The following is a 17,911-nucleotide window of genomic DNA, read 5'->3' as shown; positions in this document are numbered from 1 at the left end:
AGAGACAGAGCCCAGTTCTATGGCGTGTTGTTTGGAACAGTGTTTGTGGCAATGAAGAGACTTTGTCTTTTTTTTTTTTCTCTTATGCTCAGATATTCAGGAAATAATCAGCTGGCCCACCTCGTTCAAGACAGGTTTTCTCCAGCTGCTTTTCTCTGCAGTGTTGCCCCTCCATTCCTCGTAACTGTTAACTAGTGTATTTGATTTACATTCAATAGTCCCGATTCCACTTTCAAAAATATTGAAAATATTTCCCATTTTTTTGTGTCTGGAATTGGCAGAGACTGACCCGGAGTGTTTTTGACTTGAAAATCAGGTATTCTGTGACTGATTTACATCTCTTCCTCTCAAAGTTCAGATTATCACCATTTAGGTTTTGTTTTAGGAATTCTACTTTGAAAGACAAGGTCAGCACGGAATGACACTCATGTAGGCAGACATAGGAAAGTCTCCCATTTCCTGCCTGAGCAGGGGCATGGACTAGATGACCTCCAAGGTCCCTTCCAACATTATTATTATATTATTAATCATCACAGTCAGCCAGATGTTCAGACTGGATTTGGCATTTTGTCTACCTATCGAGTGCTTACCAAGGACTTGGAATAGGCAGATGTGGATGTTTGATGGTATTACAGATATTGTCGCAGGATGGAAGCAGTTCCTAGTAAGGCTGCCTTTTGTAATTGACTAATGGCAAATTTGTCAATGCCAATGGTGTTCAAGTGGTGCTCCAGATTGCACCCAAGGCGCCTATTACTATTGGTACTACCCTTGCTTGCCTTTGCCACAGTCTTTCTATTTCTGTTTGTAAGTCTTTGTATTTTATCTTCTTCAGTTCTTTCTCGTCTATTATGGCAGTACCTGTGCGATGATCCGTAATAATAATAATATTTGAACACAATATCTGCAATTAACCATGAAACTCTCTTCTTTTGGTCTACGACACCCCGAACCATATATTTACCACAGAGATTAGATCTGAATGACACACTAGGCTAAAATGTCGTGGTCAAACCTATGATATCAAGTGTGGTGGGAATAGAACTATAATTAAATGCTGGCCCGCAAAAGGTGACCGCTTCTTATGTCTGATCCATACTAAAATACCCGAAGATGCAGGGTTAAATAAAATGGTTATCTTTTAAATACAGCAATCATCTGCAAGTAAAGTAGATCTCCTTTATATGTCAGTCCCCCTCATCAAAGGCACTGCTTGGCTTGGAGAGAAAGCAGGCAGCTGTTGCTGCTGTCAATTGGTCTTGTGCTGGAGCAGGTCTGGCTGATTCTCTCCCTGGCTCCCGCTGCCTTCTCTCAGCTGATGACTTTGACAAAGCCCTTGCTTGCTGCCTCCTCCACTCCCTCTGGGTCGGAGCTCCAGAGGAGTTGCCTTTGTCTGTCCTCCACTTTTCCCGGGCAGTCCAGACGGAGACCGGCTTCTCCATGGCCGACTCTCTTCTCAATCATTCTTGGCCATCCTTCTCCAGGAGGTGGATGAAGAGATGGTCGTTCAAGCGAGGTAACGTGGCAAGGGCCCATGTTTGGGGACAGCTGTCACCAAGGGACGACGAGGCAGAACAGGCTGAGTTGCCTATGGATTCCACAGCCACTGAGAGGCGGTTGCCATGAGGGGAAAGTGGGCCCAATGTAAATATTTGGCTGCGCTCTTCTTCCCGAGTGATTGACACCTTGGGTATATTTGGTTCAACCACGGCTCTTTGGACTTTTGCCTTTGTATGTGCATGTGTGTGCATGAGTTTATATTTATAAAGGGGAAGCTCTGTTCTTCTGAGTTGATTTATCCTAGAAGGGGATTGTGGCTTTCCAACAGAGCCTGGCTAATAGACAGAAGTATATTACTTATAGAATCAAATTTTTAGAGTGCTTGCTGAATTTTCCAAAGAGGAACAGCTGCTGTTGGGGGTGTCTCGGAGGGAGCTATTCTCTTTCAGATATATACCCATCAGTCCGTCTTCTTGTTTTTAGTTTATTTTTCTCTAGGACAGGCATGCTTGTGTATCTCTGACATTTGAATATCGGATTGGCCACATATATGGGTTTCAAACATAGGATATAACTCTTGCCACAGCCGTGGTGCTGCTTTCTAATTGCTCCCCCCCCAACACACACATTGGAGCTTCTTCCTCAGGCTGTCATTTTGTTTAGTACAAGAGCCATAACCTTTTATGGTTCCTACCAGAATGTGCGATAGTCAATTGCAGAATACGTTTAATGTTTCTTAGGACAAATAGTATTCTTTGGGGACTGGCTGCTTTTTGCAATCTTTAGGACTATATTTTTCCTGTGTCAAACTGTACGTAGATCAATGAGCAAGAGATGCATCGAGTCTTACATTATTCAGTATGATTTAATGTGGGCGTCAAGGAATAATATTCCCGCCTGAGTTCCCACGATAGATGTTTTCTGTGGAGGAAGGTTACCCTTAGGGGTTTTAGCGGGGTTTTAGCTGACTGGCCAATTCTGATTGGTGTCAATCAAACCCAGATGAAAATGAGAGATTGTCTCTTTCATTCTCTGGACAGAGGTGGAAGGCTAGGATGTCCTCATAATAGGTCAGTCACATCTCTCATACTCTTCTTACTTTCATACCTCTCCAGACACTGACATGGGGATAAATTCGGTTTTCACCCTAATCACAATAAAACTTTTAAAGTGTTGTCCTGTCATTGTAAAGATGACTGTCAACCAGAGTTAGTTTGCTGGGTCATTTGATGTTGGAGTGAAGGCTGAGATATCTATGATTAGTGTCATATGGTAGTGTATAATGGTATGAAAACACATCTGACTTTCAAGATACTGTGAATTTTCTTCTAATTTTTTTCCTCCTTGTAACCTTGTTCAGCTGAAAACAAAAAAGACTCTCCTAATTTTTTTCAGTGAGATTTGTGACTGAGAGAGGCTTCGAATATGGACGATTTGATCCTAGTTTGCTCTGGCGGACTGAAAATAATCTGCATGGCAAACTTAAGGCCCAGGCTTCTTGGTAACTTAATGTATTGAATAAATGGAGCCATTTGATTAGGTTCAATGAATTCTGGTTAGAGAGAAAATTGGTCAGTTTAACAACCAGGTGAAGTGTGTTGCATTAATGTAGCATGTACAGGTAGTCCTTGACTTATGACTGGTTACTTAGCTTGCTTACCCCCCCCCCAAAAAGATACTTATGATCCATTTCTGAAGTTCCTATGCATCCACCCACCCCGCAGTCATGTGACATTTCACGTACTTGGCAACCGTCTGCAGTGTCTTGAACACATGTGTCTGCAATTTATGACTTTTTCTGGTCTTTACTTACAGTTTTCAGGAGAAACCACCCGTAGTGAACAATGGGTCTGCTTAAAGACTGCAGTATTCATTAAACAACTGCCACAAAAAAGATCATAAAATTGGGTTAGTCACGTAGGTGACCCGCTTCACCACCATCATGTCTTATGACCATAATAGGCAGGCTCCATTAGGGTTGGAAGTCAAGGACTGCCTGTTTTTAGAGAAAAGCAAAACTTATATATTGTCCCACTTGCATCAATGAGCCTGTGAGCTTATGCAAGTATCGAAACAAACGTCTAAGACCAGCACATGAAGATCCCAGGATAGACTAAATATGTATGAGATCATCTAATTCATCAGGGATGAATCTTGGATTAAACCGCCATCAACATGTCAGTTGCCTCGGGACAGAATCTGACTAGGGTGGGTTTTTAAAAATATCTTCACTCCTTTTTTTTTTTTTTTTTTTAAAAATCTTATTAGACAACTGCCTCGTTTCCTGCAAATACGTGATGGCTCCGCGTAACACGCCGATACCCGTATTTTCAAAGGATGGTGAAACGCTCCATTCTACCCTCTTGCCTTCAAGTGTGTTCTCCTATCTTCTCATCACCATAAATAAAGCATGAGGATGTCTGGCCTCTCCTTCCCCCTCATTCAGTGTTTTGGCAGAGTTTGTCTCTCTCCATGGTACCACCTGGAAATCACTCAACCACTCTGAAGTAGGGCCAGACAGCCAAAGGGGAGCATGCTGGGGGAAAGAGCTTGGCATCCCCCACTCTCCTGTTAGAGGGCTGCGTATTGCCTAAAATGGTCTCCCTGCGGCCCTCAGTGCTCTCCCCTCACAGAGCCACCTCTTCCGTGCACAGCATGTTCCAAAGTTTATGGGGACTGATTTATCGTGTATTGAGGCTGGATGGTTTGAAGGAGGGAGGTCAGATCTGAGGATAACTGTTAAGAACTCTGGGTGGGCCTGGGACACTCTGGGCAACAACGCCACTGGCTCTGTTCCCAGGCTGGAGTGTCGCTTCAAACTAGCGATGACAAGAAACTGCTAGCTGGTTTTGTCTTTTGAAAAGAAGGAGGAAACCTGGAGCAACAGCAGTCCTGATCTGAATCTAATTTAAGCTGTTCCCACCTGACTTCTAGAATGTGTATATGTGTTTGTGTGGGGGGGAGGCTTCACTAATTTGTCCAGATTTAAGAGCAACGTTCCCTGTGCAACGAACTAAGACAACCGCATACTGCATTTTAGACAGCAGCTGTTAGACATAAATGCACTGGCAGAGAGCAACGCTTTCCGGGACCTAAAGATTTAAAGCGACTCTCTCAAGTTGCTTGTCAGGTTAATTTAAAAAGTAGAATGTGCCTGGGCTAGAACATCTAAAATTACAAAGATTTAAATGTATAAAATAGAGAATAATATAAATCTTGTAGCATACATTCTAGATTTTCACTAGAATGAATGCTTGATTTTAAAAATGTATTTGGAAGGGTTTTTTAGTCGGCGTCCATCAGTAAGTATCAGATTAGCTGTGCAGTGTTCCCAAAGTACACAGTGGCAAATCAGTGCAAGAGACCTGGAATACGATTCGCTACGGTAAGGAAGTTGATTCCAAAAGAAAACGTAGCAGCTACATTTCTATTACATGTGCAGATAACGAATTGGCACGTCAGAAACAGCATGTAGATTTTAGTACAGTACGCTAAACCAAAGACCTCATACCAATAAAATCGACATTATCTCAAAATCAGATCATTAACGAAGAGCTACTAGTAATACTAATAATAGCAGATTCTACATTTCATTTCAACAATGCAATGTGGAATCAGAAGGATACTATGGGAAGAGTGAAGGCAAATGCTGTGTTTTTCCTACATTGTTGCAGCTATTTCTGTATCCTTCAGCTGGTGGAGAGATAAGAGGCTGCTTCTTCCTCTGGCCCACAGCCTTCCTGCCTTGTAACTGGGTCCTTCTGCTCCTTTCACTCAGGGTCAGACTGCAAGCGAAGCGCAGGAGATTTCCCCAGCAATCACGCTGCCTCCACCTCAGGGTGTAACAGCCCCAACACTTTGTCCCCATCCTTGATTGCTGAGGATGAGGTCTTCTTTGGCAGCATGGCAGAGGAGAGGGTGAGTACATTAATTGCGGTCTAGTAACTGAGAGGACAACCTAACTGTGTGTTTGGAGGAAGAAAGTAACCTAGATCTGTGCTGCTCTCTGATCGAAACTAGGTACTTAGGAAGGTGACCTAAGGATCCTTCCACTTATGTGTATTTGTGGAACTATTTTTATATGCAACAATGGGGCATCAGAGGCACAACCCCTTCAAGATGGTAATTCCAAAAAGCATTTAAATTCTCACTTCAGTCAGAACTATGTTTCTTCCACAAGCTGTAAAGATGTATTTTTTTTCTCCTTCATTGGTGAGTGAATTCCCACGCAGTGGAACAGTTTTTTGTATCCTATATGTAGCTGAAGCTGCAAGGGAGCATTTTCAGCAGTGGAAATTTTGTTTGTGAACTTCTTGATTTGAAACTGTCTCCAGACACTGGGTATGTCATTCTAAGGAAAGCTCCAGAATTCAATGGCAGAGTACATGGCTGGTGTACTGAAGGTCACTAATTCATTCAACTACAGGCTACAATCAAGGGATAGAACCAAGGGATAGAATCAAGATTACGTGAAGTGTTAGTACCATTTTGTAATGCCTTGGTGAGACCATACTTGGAATATTGCTCCAGTTTTGGTCACCACAACATAAAAACAGATGTTGAGACCCTAGAAATAGTGCAGAGAAGAGCAGCAAAGATGAGTAGGGGACTGGAGGCTAAAACATATGAAGAACAGTTGCAGGAATTGGATATGTCTAATTTAATGAAAAGGAGGAGGGGGGACATGATAGCAGTGTTCCAATATCTCAGGGGCTGCCACAAAGAAGAGGGAGTCAGGCTATTCTCCCAAAAACCTGAAGGCAGGACAAGAAACAATGGATGGAAACTAATCAAAGAGAGATCCAATCTAGAACTAAGGAGGAATTTCCTGACAGTTAGAACAATTAATCAGTGGAATGACTTGCCTCCAGAAGTTTTGGGTGCTCCAACACTGAAGATTTTAAAGAAGAGATTGGACAACCATTTGTCTGAAATGATATAGGGCCGTGGTGGCGAACCTATGGTACGTGTGCCACAGGTGGCACTCAGAGCCCTCTCTGTGGGCACGCGCGCTGTCACCCCAGTCCTAGGCCTTCAGCTGGGTTTTATAAAACCATTTCGCTTTAGGTCTCTACCACCGTGTGCCAAAAAAAAAAAAGATTCAATCAATCAATCAATTTCAACTTCTTGCGGGGAAAAAAAAAGATCTTGCAAAGTTGGAATTGATTGATTGAACTTTTTAGTCCCATCCAGTCTGCCGTTACCACTGCAGCCATGCCCACCCAATGGGCCACGCCCACCCAACGGGCCACGCCCACCCAACGGGCCACGCCCACCCAGCACCCGACGACACATAAGTGGGTTTTGAGTTGCAGTTTGGGCACTCGGTCTCTAAAAGGTTTGCCATCACTGATATAGGGTTTCCTGGCCGAGCAAGGGGTTGGACTAGAAGATCTCCAAGGTCCCTTCCAACTCTGTTATTCTGTTGCCAGCATCTTTCGTAGGAAAGTGAGTTGGATGAGACTGTGTGAAAAGATCTGTTCTAGATACGCTGACCTGGAGAATCAGAGAAGATAATGCCCAGACAACAAATGGACTGTGGATAATACACAACAAATGTCAGTTTAAAAAGAAGTCTCTAGTTAACACAGAGGCTTTTTTTTTTAATATGCAGAAGATTCAAACATTAATCCCAGATAACAGGGCTGAGTTTTAAAAGACATAGACCAAAAACCAGACGTTGTGTATGTGTGTTTTCTTTAAAGAAATTGACACAACCATCCTTGTATCCGTTTGTATCTTAGGTGATTTTATCTCAATTACTCAGTTTTTAGTCTGTTCAAATAGCTTCCTAAATAGGTCTGGAGAACCTCCATTTGGAGACATTTTCACAAGTGAGGCAAGAATATTATCTGAAATCCTCCAAGCCCAGAGAAGAAAAAGCCACATTTGCAGGGGTGTTTTTTGGTGTTTTGTTTTTTAATCTTATCTTTGATTTTCTGGTTGCAGGCAATATATTTGCCAACCATGATTTATCAGTTAAGGCAGAAATAGGTGGATTCACCCTTGCTGAATATTAACCACAGCCTATGAATCAAAACTATAGAGTCTGGTTTTACTAAGCCAAATGTGTACAATCACTTTATGGGTTAGCGCAGTGTTTCCCAAACTTGACCATTTTAAGGCATGTGGACTTCAACTCCCAGAATTCCACAGCCAGCATTGCTGGCTGTGGAATTCTGAGAGTTGAAGTCCACATGCCTTAAAATGGTCAAGTTTGGGAAACACTGGGTTAGCATGATGACTGAATTCAATCTATGGTCCACTAAGCTGTATTCAAATATGACCCAGATTGTGCTAGATATTACATAATAGGAAAAAAAATACCATCAGAAGAAAGAATTACCTCTTCTTTTATACAACTGCTGCTTATTATTACATTTTCTTTGTACAACTCATGGTAGTGTTTCTGCCCCCCATTTTCCCCAAACCACAGCCAGGGAAGTGGATTGGGCTGAGAGAGGGAGTGACTGGCCCAAAATTGCCCATCCAGCTCTCATGCCTAAAGTGGGACTAGAACTCACAGCCTCTGGGTGATTGGCCCAAAATCACCCAGCCAGCTTTTATGCCTAAGGGAGAACTAGAACTCACATTCTCCCAGTTTCTAGCCCAATACCTTAACTACTAAACTCTCTCTCTGCCTTTCTACTGTATGTCTCCATCCATGCCTTACCTCCCTTGACCTATTTAATTATTCCCTCCCTTCCTTTGGCAGGAAGATGCCTCTTCTCCAGAACAGGACACACTTCCATGTATTGTTGACAGCAGCACTGAAGATCTACTCTCTATAGACTCTGCTCTCCAGGGATCAGAGTATTATAAGGATCTGGGATTTCCTGCACCTACAGAGACGAATAGTAACATGCCCTTGCGGCTTGATTGGACATCACAGGAAACTCCTGGTTTTTGCTCATCAGCAAAAAATTCTACAGGTGGTGAGGAGATACTCACCAGTGCTCAGAGCTTGGATACACCTGCCTGTTTCGAGATGTCACATCACTATTTGGAGGAAGTCTGTCCTTGTCCGTGCAGTTCTGAGAACCAGGGGAGCTTTGTCAAAGGTGAGCAGGAACAGCCACTGCATGATGAGGAAGGCTTTCCAGTTTTGACCAGGTCTATGTCTACATCACGGCGGCACAGCTGGGAAGGTCTTCAGTCTGCAACAGATGCCCAGCGTAGGTGAGTCTGCCCTAGGAATGGGAAAGTTGAAAAGGTTGATATTGGAAGAGCTTGAATAAGGCTAAAATTCCACCATTTAAATTGCATCTTTCTTTGGACTTCTCTTGGCTTTTCTATATGCAATAATGAGATGTTATGCCTAACTTAAGCAACTTCAGCAAAAGAATGTGAGTGAACTACTTTAAAAAGATAACAGCCACAAATGTATTCATTTATATCCCCCTTTCATTTTTATAAACAGTTCAAGGTTGCAACCTATGGTACCTATTACTTCCTCTTCCTCCTATTTTCCCCACAACAACCACCCTGTGGAGGTGAGTTGTATTGAGAGAGAATGAGTGGCCCAAAGTCACCCAGCTGGCTTTCATGCCTAAGGCGGGACTAGAACTCACAGACTCCCAGTTTACAGCTTGATATCTTTAACCACTCAAACTGGCTACTACTGTAATTTAGGCAATTACTCAGGTATGAGGAATAGGATTTATATATGTTCATAAAATTTTCATATTGGCGACTTAGCTCTGCTCTAATGTGCAAGATCTTCTGGAGTTTCTTTGATTAAGCGAAGCTTATTTTTCTTCTGAGCTGCTCTTAAGTTGTTACTACTTTTTCAGGCAAAATAGACTTTCAAATAGCCAATTTAGGATCCATGAATTATAGGAAAATACTTTCAATAAATATGTATGTATGAATGTATGTAGTGTATGTATCCCTGCCAGCTGTATTATCAACTTTTTAGACTGGAATAAGGGCTTTCGTATTCCAACTATCCTTTTGAGGGCATAGTGATAAAGCAAGTTATTTTTGAAATTATCTTATTCTGTGTAATTCTTGATGCTCTCTGAGCTTGACTCTCTAAAGACTTGTCATTACTTAACTAGGTAACATCATTAATGCTAGTAAGTGTGCAGTTTGCTCCCTGTGTATACACTGTGTGGGTGTTTTCTCCTTTGTAGTTCTTTGAGTAGGATATTGTTTTCTGCTTGATTTTCTTTGATCTGATGTCAATCCCTGCTTATTTGGATATTGGCTGCTGGAGAGGCTGTTTTCTGTCTTTTTGTTTCCTTCTTAGCTTTTATATTGACCCCTTTGAATGGTGTTTAAATGTGGTTTATCTCTATTGATGACTGATTTGTCTGAGTGCCAAGCTTCCAGGAATTCCCTAGTATTTTTGGATTTGGCTTGATCTAGCATGCTAATAGTTTCCCAATGTTGAATCTGTCCATGTGTTATGAGATTAAGGAGTTTTCATTGTGTCTTTTGACTGTTAATTGGTGTTCATGGATAAGCTCTGTTAGTCTTTTGCCTATTTAGCCTACATAATGGCTGTTACATTCTTCACACTGGATGTTGTAGATGACTCCTGTTTTTTTTTTGTGTGCTATGATCATACCGTGTGGTTGTAATAATCTGTTGGTTGTTTTTGAGATATTGTTGATATGCAGTAGTATTATCCGTTTCATAGCCTATGTTGGATGTGCTGTAGTGGGTTGAGTGCTCAATACTAGGCTCAATTTATATATACTGAAATAAAATCCCAAGAAGATCTTATGGAGCCCATAGTCTTAAATCACCACAAGATCTTGTTCATTTTAATGAATGGCAAGTTTCTGCAACCTACTTTCCAAATGTACTTTCATGATCTTGTTCCTGCTGGGAGCTGCTGGATTATGTTAAGTATGATATTATATTGCTTGAATGATATGGTCTTACATCACTCATACATCACTCATTGCTGAGCAGAGATCTGGATTTAGTTGCTTGTCTGGAGTGAATAACCTGCAAATATTGGTTCTGAATACAAGAAACATGGAAAACAGGGTTTAAACTCCCTTAGTCATGTAGCTCATTGGGTAATAATTGTGTCAGTCACTCCACCTCTTCTGGTAATTTAATCCAAGAATATACAAAGAATAAAATATAATAAAAGATAGTTTTTTTTCTTCCTAGCATTTCCCCCTAAGTCAGGGGTAGGCAACCTTGGCTCGTTTATGACTCATGGACTTCAACTCCCAGAATTCTTGAGCTAGCTGGCTCAGGAATTCTGGGAGTTGAAATCCATGAATCATAAAAAAGCCAAGATTGCCTACCCCTGCCCTAAGTGCAGGGTTCACTTTTTTTCTTGGATCAAGAAAAAGTGTAGATCCAGTAAAGAGTGTTGTATCCAAACAAAAGATACAAATGTTATATAGTTATCTAACTATTGTTGTGCTGAAATAACAGTACTGTGGACAGGCTTTGTATCACTTCAATAACAGCTAGGAAGATGCCGTAAGTTGTTAGGAAAGAAATGAACACTGTGGGTTTACTTTAATAAACACACAGAATTTGCAGAAGATTCTCCTTTTAGAGCTCATATTCCAAAAGACTTTACCTTTTGATTTACCTATCTTATGAAGTTAATTTGTAAAACGCTTGGCTTCATTTGTACCGATTCGAGTTTTGCAAAACTTAATTCTGATTTTCTAAATACCCGAATTCTTGCTGGTATCCACTACTGAAGTGTCTCTAACAGGTATTTGCAACATGCCTTTCAAAAGGAAAAGGGGGCTGCCTTAAAAAAAATCAGAATTGCTATCGCTGCTTATAAAGAGGAAAAGCTGTCAGGTGATGAATGAGAATATTATTTGTTGAATTGTGTGTGTGTGTGTGCAACTCACACCGGGCATTCCTTTTTAAGGACTCGGATGTAAAAATCTCATGAGTAGATGCCTCCCTATTTCTCTGCCAACTCTGAACAAGCAATATTGATTTTAGAGCACAGCCAGAAGAGGGGCTATTTTAAACTCTCTCCTCCTTATAAGGTGCCTGAGGAATTATCTCCTCTTGGGATCTTGGCAAAGCTTTCTGTCATAGGCACTGGACTTCTGTCGCTAAGCAGACTTTATGCCAGGTATAAAAGAAGGGGTTTTGGGGGAGGGAAGGCTAAACAGGTCTGGGAGTTGTACCTCCCCGCTAAATCTCACAATGGATCATCAGAGATTCAGAGATCGCTTTTGTGATCCAGGCTAGCAGAAACAATCCTCTTGTTAATCTATCTAGCTATTATGTTCCATTCTGAGTGCTGAGACTAATCTTCAAGAGCCACTTGTGTTCTGTGACTTCCTTTCTCTTGAACATCTCCATCAACTTTCAAAAGATGTTCTTTAACAAAAAAAAAAGAATAGCGTGATCTTATGTTACTTGTTAGGAGAACGTGCCAAACACATCAATTCTCAACTAGTGTCCCTAACAGCCCCTGAGTTATTCTTGTGTAAATGCTATAAAAGCAGTGTAAATAAATTTGACAGGGAACCTGGCATCTTTACTCAGCTTAAGCAATGCAAACAAAGAAGTCTATAGTTAAATACTAATTCTGCATGCAATAATTTTGCTTGAAACTTTAAAGGGTTTTATTTGCAAAAAAGAAGGATCGATCAGCTAAGAAAGAAAATCCCAAAGGTGCTTTTCAAAAGGCAACTAGACTTTCTTGTTTTTTTTCCCTTGAAAATATTTCGCTTCTCATCCATGAAGCTTCTTTAATTCCTCAGTTGCCTTTTGAAAAACATCTTTGGGACAACCATGACCTGGATGATTAAGAATCTCCATAGACCAGTGGTAGGCAACCTTGGCTCTTTTATGACTTGTGGACTTCAACTCCCAGAATTCCTGAGCCAGCATGGCTGGCTCAGGAATTCTGGGAGTTGAAGTCCACGAGTCATAAAACAGCCAAGGTTGCCTACCCCTGCCATAGACATTAAGGATGAATACATTAATACATATGTTAAGCAAGTGATGACGAACCTTTTAGAGACCGAGTGCCCAAACTGCAACCCAAAACCCACTTATTTATTGCCGGGTGCCAGGTGGGCGTGGCCCACTGAATGGGCGTGGCTGTGGTGGTCACGGAAGACTGGGTGAGTGTGGCCAAGGTGGGCGTGGTCACCTCAATGTTGCTTGTGGGGAGAGACGCCTGTGGGGGTCGGGCAGGGTTGGGGGAGATCCAGGGCGTCTCTGGCAGGTGGGATGGTGGGTAGGAGGCTTGTCCTGTGGGGTGAGGTGAGGCAGGGTGGGGGTGCCATTATCTCAGGGCAAGGCAAGGCAGGGGCTGGGGCAGCTGCTGCCTGACACCGTCGGCCCCCGCACATAGAGTCTAGCGAGTGCATGGGGACCGACAGTGTCCATCAGCAGCCACAGCCTGCCGGCCCCTCAACCGGCACACTCTGGGGTTCTGCAGCCCGCCACTAGCAGTTCAGAGAAGTGCCCACAGAGAGGGCTCCGAGTGCCGCCTCTGGCACGCGTGCCATAGGTTCGCCACCACTGTGTTAAGCCATATTGGGGAGGCAAATGCATTAAATATCAGGATTGTAAACAAAAATATAATAAACCCAAAACTAGCTTTCTGTCCCTTAATTCACAGCATGCTTGCTTAGCTTAACTTTCCCACCCACCAGAATTCTCAGGCAGTACCCATGAGGACTAAAAGATTTCTTCTCTTTTCTTTTTGTAGGTAATGAATTTTCAAAGTTGCTCAGGATATTATTATAAGAATAATATATTACTATAATAATTGAAGAAATGCAGCAGAAAAAAACCAATTGCGCTTAATCAAATCATAGCAACGGAGAATTTACTTTCCCTACTCGTTTTAAAAAAAGAGTTCCTGAAATGCTCAATTCTGCATTTTAAGGGATCAGTATAACAAAAAATATATGAGAAAACCCTTTAAAAGTGTCTTATGTCTGGTAAAGTTAAGACTGTTGTGTCCTTGAAATGTTTCTTCTGCTGTGATCCAATTTTATTCCCCATCAGGTTCAGCCTGGATGCATCAGAGCTAGGGAGTGACACAGAAAGGGAGGAAGAAAAGGAGAAGAGTCTCCCTGATTTCTCCCCACCTCTGTCTTGGTCAGGACTAGAAACTTGGCATGGTAGCGGTGTGATCAAAGTGAAGGCTGAGCCTTTGTGTCAAAACGTGGGCCTTGTGGAAAAGCCTGGGAATGTGGTGAGTTTGGCTGTTTTGTTGGCTGCCCTGCATTATGGAGTGAATGTGGCACCCACCTAACTTGACGGTGACAGCATGGCCAGATTAGTGGTTTGCTTCAGTCAGCTGCTTCAAGCGCCTCCCCGTCCTCTTAAAAAAAAAAACCCAGAAAGCTAGTTAAGCCCATGACCTGAGGCTTTACCAAACTATATTTATGTGTATGAGGTATAACTCAGACCTGGTAACATAGCCATTAAAAGAAGATACTAAAACTTAATGCAAAAAGTCCCAGATATAACCTTCTGCATCTCCAAATAAGGATTAGTTAGCAAGTAACAAAGGTGCCTGTCTGATATGTAAAAGTGCTGTCAGTGGAAAAGGCAATCCAGGCTAAGGAGACCGACGGCCTAATCTGTGAAATAGTTAGTAATTTATTTTTCAATTGGGACCTCATTTGCTCCCAGCATTAGGAAGTTGTAGGGTGATACAAAATAAAAAAAAACAACTAACCCTGCCCCCTCCGCAACAACACAATATTATAAACCAGGGGTAGGCAACCTTGGCTCTTTTATGACTCGTGGACTTCAACTCTCAGAATTCCTGAGCCAGCCATGCTGGCTCAGGAATTCTGAGAGTTGTCGTCCACGAGTCATAAAAGAGCCAAGGTTGCCTACCCCTGTTATAAACCAATCCAATCAGACCTCAGTATTTTTAACATAAAAGCAACCAGTCAACAATGATGTATTTAAAACAATACCCTGAAACAGAACCAAGTATATATAATTTAAAGCTATTGTTAATCTGGAAGTGTCCACTAAATTTGAATGAAGTGGGACAATCAACTCCTCTGTTAAGTAAAAAGGTATGTAAACTTCTTTTAAAGGTCATCACATTTTCACAACTACGAAAAGAGCTGATTTCAGAGTTGTGGGATCAGGTCCCTCAAGGTGTGGAACCTGAAAATGAAAACCAAAGGCAGGGATGTCCTGCTCTAGTGCCTGTAGGCTGTGGGGGGTCTGGATGGGAAAAACCGGCTTCAATTGAACCTAGCATGGCTTTGGGTGTTGGGGGTCTTCTAAAATCTGGGATTTCATCATATTTGGTACTGGATGGGGCCCCAAATGGATCCTGTATACAATCTGGAGGTCCTTCTGGACTTATAATTCAAGAAGCAGGTGGCAATCAGGGCCAATTTTGCCTTGTAGATCAGCTGTGCCTGATCATGAGGCTCTGCTCACAGTTATCTCCTCCTTCAGAGTCTCCCTAGAATCGATGCTATAAGTCAGGGGTCTTCAAACGTGACCCTTTTATGACTTGTGGACTTCAACTCCCAGAATTCCTCAGTCAGGCACGCTGGCTGAGGAATTCTGGGAGTTGAAGTCCACAAGTCATAAAAGGGTCACGTTTGAAGACCCCTGGTATAAGTGCACATCAAGCGAACACTTGCATAGAATCAATAAATGGATGAAAGGTCAGCTGGTCTTCAAAGGTGGCAGTGGAGGGAAATCTGGAAGCCCGGAAGATAATTTCAGAGAAAGGATTGGAGGATTTAAAATTGTAAAATAGGTCTGTTAAACTTTGCAGAGGTTTAACACACCTATTTTTCACCGTTTTTAGGCAACAAACTGGAAACTGTGTTGCCAAAAAAAATAATAATGATGGTTTGCTGCTAAAGCTGAGGTGTGTTCTAATAGCTGCCAAATGGGGGCTGCCTCCTCTTGTGCTAAAAGGAGGAAGTGGAACAGAGTGTCCCAGGGTTTAATGAAGACATTAGCGTTACATCATCTTAAGCCAGTGGTTCTCCACCTGTGGGTCGCCAAGCCATGCTGTCCACCATTTTTTTCCCTTTTCCCTAGCTGTCCTACTCCCTCTTATTGGTGGCCACACCCACTTGGGGGTCACCACAACATGGGGAACTGTATTATGGGGTCACGGCATTAGAAAGGTTGAGAATCACTGTCTTAAGCAAAGAAGGGGCCAGGGGCTGACTGTGGTGGAGATCATGAACTATTCATGTTCACATTCCAAGTTAAACTAAAGAAGAAAGCCAGCCAGTTTCCACAATATGAGCCTGACCATATCTTGACCCACCATTTTCAAGGAGAACATCACAAATCACTTTGAAACCCTGAAACCCATTGATCAAGAAACAGTGGGATTGGATTAAGAAAGTTGCTATGAGAAGAGACTGCCAAAGACCAAGGAAAAGAAGAAAACAAACTGGGGTGTTAGAACAGAGGGTGAAAATTACTAAAGAGGACTAAGCCAGAGCAAAGAAAGACAAAAAGCTCAGGAAGGAGTTTGACCAAAAATATTAAGAGAGCTGTTAGAAGAGGCAAAAAAGCAGTATGACAACATGTGTAAAGACATGACTTCAAAAAGGTCTCTGAACTTAGAAGATTTCAACCTGAAATTTGTATGTTAAAAGACACCAGTGGACAGATTCCAAGAAGAGAAAACAAAGACAGAAGGAATATACTGAAATCCTGTCCAGTGGAAATGTCAATTTTGTAAGGTATCTTAGAAAACATTCCTTATTTATAAGAAGCTCTAGCACAGGGGTCTTCAAACTTGGCCCTTTTATGACTTGTGGACTTCAACTCCCAGAATTCCTTAGCCAGGCACGCTGGCTGAGGAATCCTGTGAGTTGAAGTCCACAAGTCATAAAAGGGCCAAGTTTGAAGACCCCCGCTCTAGCATTATAAGATGAAGTTAGATCAGCACTCTGGTCATTGCCAAATTAGAAAGCTACAGGAATTGCAGAGCAGCTGCAGAAATATAGCAAGAAACAGAAGGTGAATCCATAAAGATTCTAACTAAACTCCAAACAAATTTGCAGAATGGCACAGTGGAAGAAGTCAATCTACATATCAATATTAAAGAAAGGAGAGTTAAGAGAGTGTGCAAACTCTCCTACCATTTCACTTGCTAGCAAAATAATGCTTAGGATAATCCAGTGCAGATTGGAACCCTACATCATGGAAACGGGGACACCATATATCCAAGTTGGCTTTAGAAAAGGTTGACATTATTGTTAATGCACCTGGTTAATTGAGAAAAATCGAAGAATACCAAAAATTCATTCCAGTAGGCTCCTAATACCAATTGCAGGGGAACATGAGCAAAAAAAAAAAAAAGTACAGTATTTCTTTAGGTTCTCTCTGTGGGCTTCCCATTTAGATAGTTCCATGGTGGGAACAGGGTGATGGGCTGAATAGGTTTAGCCACACTGTTACTATGTTCTTAATGAAAACTTGTTCAAGGTTAAAGAGAGCAGGGCTAATGGGTTGCTCTCTCTCTTTTAGGATAGTGACAACAGTGGGAAGCGGCTGAGGTCCACTTCAGTCTCATGTTCCTGTGGCAATGTCCCCTCTCAACATGTATCCCAAAGCCTGGATGTCCCACTTCCAATCTCACTGGGTTAGTAGCCCTCTTTGGTTGCTAGTTAACAGGTTTTTTGGAAAAGAGAGATGCTATCAGATGCAAATACATATGATGGGAATATAACACTTTCCAAAGGAAGGGACATCATTTAACCCAGAGCTGTCAATCTTAGGACAGGATAGATGGACTTCTAGAAATGATTAAGCTAATAATTGAAGGGAAGAAGCAAATAATTGGAGGGAAGAAGCAAATTTAAAATTTGAACACTTTCCATGCTTTGTATAAGATATGTAAATTCTTCAGCTATAAAGCTAGGCAAGTTTTAAATTCTTTTATTTTCTAAAAAAAAAAAAAAAACAGTCAATATGTTCCTGAGATGTTAAGTATAGTTTTATGTCTGTCTATTTATAAGAGTTCATATCTCACTGTTATCACTGCACAAAAATATTAGAAAAAATATATTTTAAAGAATGAAATTAAAATATAAAATGTTCCTACAAATAGGTAAGGTAGCAGTCACTTCTATTTCATTTCTAACTTATTCAAAAATATTTGTACACTACATTTGAGGGGGCTTGCAACGAAGAGAGGAAATGTTTTTGTCTGCTTCTGTCTTTGAACAATGGGACAAATGTGCCAATTTGTTTGCTTCCAGCTTCTTCTGGAGAGTAGTTAAGTTCATATGAAGCTCTGGTAGGGTTTGGCTTTAGTTTAGTGTGATATTTGAACCTAGAGATTATAATTTAATATTAGGTATATGAACCAGGGCCCTGTGGATTATTCAAAAAAATATTTAAAAATTCCTGGTACAAACTCTGTGGGAAATTGGATAGAGAACTGAAGAATGATTATAAGGCTCTTTCATATCCCAATCTTTTTAAAATTGCA

General features: G+C 41.6%; 1 protein-coding gene across 1 annotated transcript; it reads left to right on the top strand.

Moving 5' to 3' along the window:
- The first annotated feature begins 781 nt into the window (after positions 1–781).
- LOC120305989 lies at positions 782–17,911 on the top strand. Its single transcript, XM_039338508.1, has 5 exons — positions 782–1,516; positions 5,279–5,418; positions 8,216–8,679; positions 13,471–13,660; positions 16,945–17,911. The coding sequence occupies exons 1-5, from the start codon at positions 1,441–1,443 to the stop codon at positions 17,062–17,064; spliced, it is 990 nt and encodes a 329-aa protein (XP_039194442.1). The 5' UTR covers positions 782–1,440; the 3' UTR covers positions 17,065–17,911.

The sequence above is a fragment of the Crotalus tigris genome, unplaced genomic scaffold (genome assembly GCF_016545835.1).
Source record: "Crotalus tigris isolate CLP2741 ecotype Arizona unplaced genomic scaffold, ASM1654583v1 scf7180000017701.1507938, whole genome shotgun sequence".
NCBI lineage: Eukaryota > Metazoa > Chordata > Lepidosauria > Squamata > Viperidae > Crotalus > Crotalus tigris.
This window is presented reverse-complemented; position numbering and strand designations above follow the sequence as displayed.

Bases quoted from the DNA above. Each gene is read 5' to 3' on its own strand.
- LOC120305989 (XM_039338508.1), top strand. From the start codon at position 1,441: ATGGCCGACTCTCTTCTCAATCATTCTTGGCCATCCTTCTCCAGGAGG. The intron at 5,419-8,215 runs GTGAGTACATTA...TTCCTTTGGCAG, and splicing joins GCAGCATGGCAGAGGAGAGG to GAAGATGCCTCTTCTCCAGA. The intron at 13,661-16,944 runs GTGAGTTTGGCT...TCTCTCTTTTAG, and splicing joins TGGAAAAGCCTGGGAATGTG to GATAGTGACAACAGTGGGAA.